This window comes from Galeopterus variegatus, unplaced genomic scaffold (genome assembly GCF_000696425.1).
Source record: "Galeopterus variegatus unplaced genomic scaffold, G_variegatus-3.0.2 Scaffold438, whole genome shotgun sequence".
Lineage (NCBI taxonomy): Eukaryota > Metazoa > Chordata > Mammalia > Dermoptera > Cynocephalidae > Galeopterus > Galeopterus variegatus.
Window position 1 is genome coordinate 156,621 of NW_007726549.1, and position 974 is coordinate 157,594.

The 974-nt window shown below is 68.0% G+C and overlaps 1 protein-coding gene across 1 annotated transcript in view; it reads left to right on the forward strand.

The window, feature by feature from the left end:
- NKX6-3 (NK6 homeobox 3) overlaps positions 1-366 on the forward strand; it is a 4,289-nt gene extending 3,923 nt beyond the window's left edge. Inside the window, exon 4 of the mRNA XM_008568762.1 lies at positions 4-366. Within this exon, the coding sequence (XP_008566984.1) occupies positions 4-366 (363 nt within the window). The remainder of the gene's footprint in view (positions 1-3) is intronic.
- Positions 367-974: the final 608 nt, after the last annotated feature.

The following is a 974-nucleotide window of genomic DNA, read 5'->3' on the forward strand; positions in this document are numbered from 1 at the left end:
CAGCCAGCCCCGCGCAGCCGGTCCGGGCCGCAGCCGCGGGAGCACGCGCCTTCCTTGCCCCCCGTCCCCACGCCGCGGGGCGACAAGCGGCAGGGTGTTGAGAGCAGGAACGGAGGAGGAGTGGCAGAGGAGGCGCCGGAGGCCCGTCCCGTTAAGCGAAGGGAAAGCAAGCACTTCCTGAGACCCGGAGACCCCTCCGCCGTCTTGCACCCGTGGGCCTCGCCCTGCCGATTGTGCAGATTCCGAAGTGCACGGGCTGTGGTGTCCCGCACGTGCCGGTGTGACCCGCTGCTGGCCGGCGGCAGAAGGAAATCGCGGGGCGCCGGGCACTCGCTCAGAGCTTTGCACAGGAAGGATCCCACCTGAGGGCGCCAAGCACGTAACCCAGGCTGGAGGGAACCACTGGGGGACGGGGAGCGGCACCAGCGAAAAAGAAACAGCGGACTCGAGGATCCGGCCCCCCGCCTCGTGGCCTCCTTTCTCCACTTTCCCCTCAGGGCAGATGCCCCAAGACAGAAGGACACGGAAAGCTCTGCCGGCTGGCGGGAAAGGGGAGCTTGCAGGCAGAGGCGGAGGAAAGCTGAGAGAATGACGCCTGGTGGGGACGCTGCACCTGAGAGGCGCCACCTGGCCCTCTCTGGTGCTGGTGCAAGGACAGGACCACCTGGAGAGGGGCAGCAGTCCAGCTGGGCAGGACCTCAGAGGTCCCCCTCGCCCACCAGGGGCACGCACACCGGAAGGGAGAGGGGCAGCACCTCAGCGCAGGGCGAGGGATGCCTGGAGGGGCTGACTCAAGAGCTTGCCGGAGCCCCGGGCCCATCCTCTCCTCGGGTCACCCTGCGGCCTGGCACTGGAGCACCAACTCAGTGCTACCAGAGGGCAGGTGGGAGCGGTGGGGGGGGGGGGGGCTGGCCTTAGAGGAACGCAGCCCAAAAGGGACCAAGCGTTTGACCATCCTCACTGGCTTTAAAACA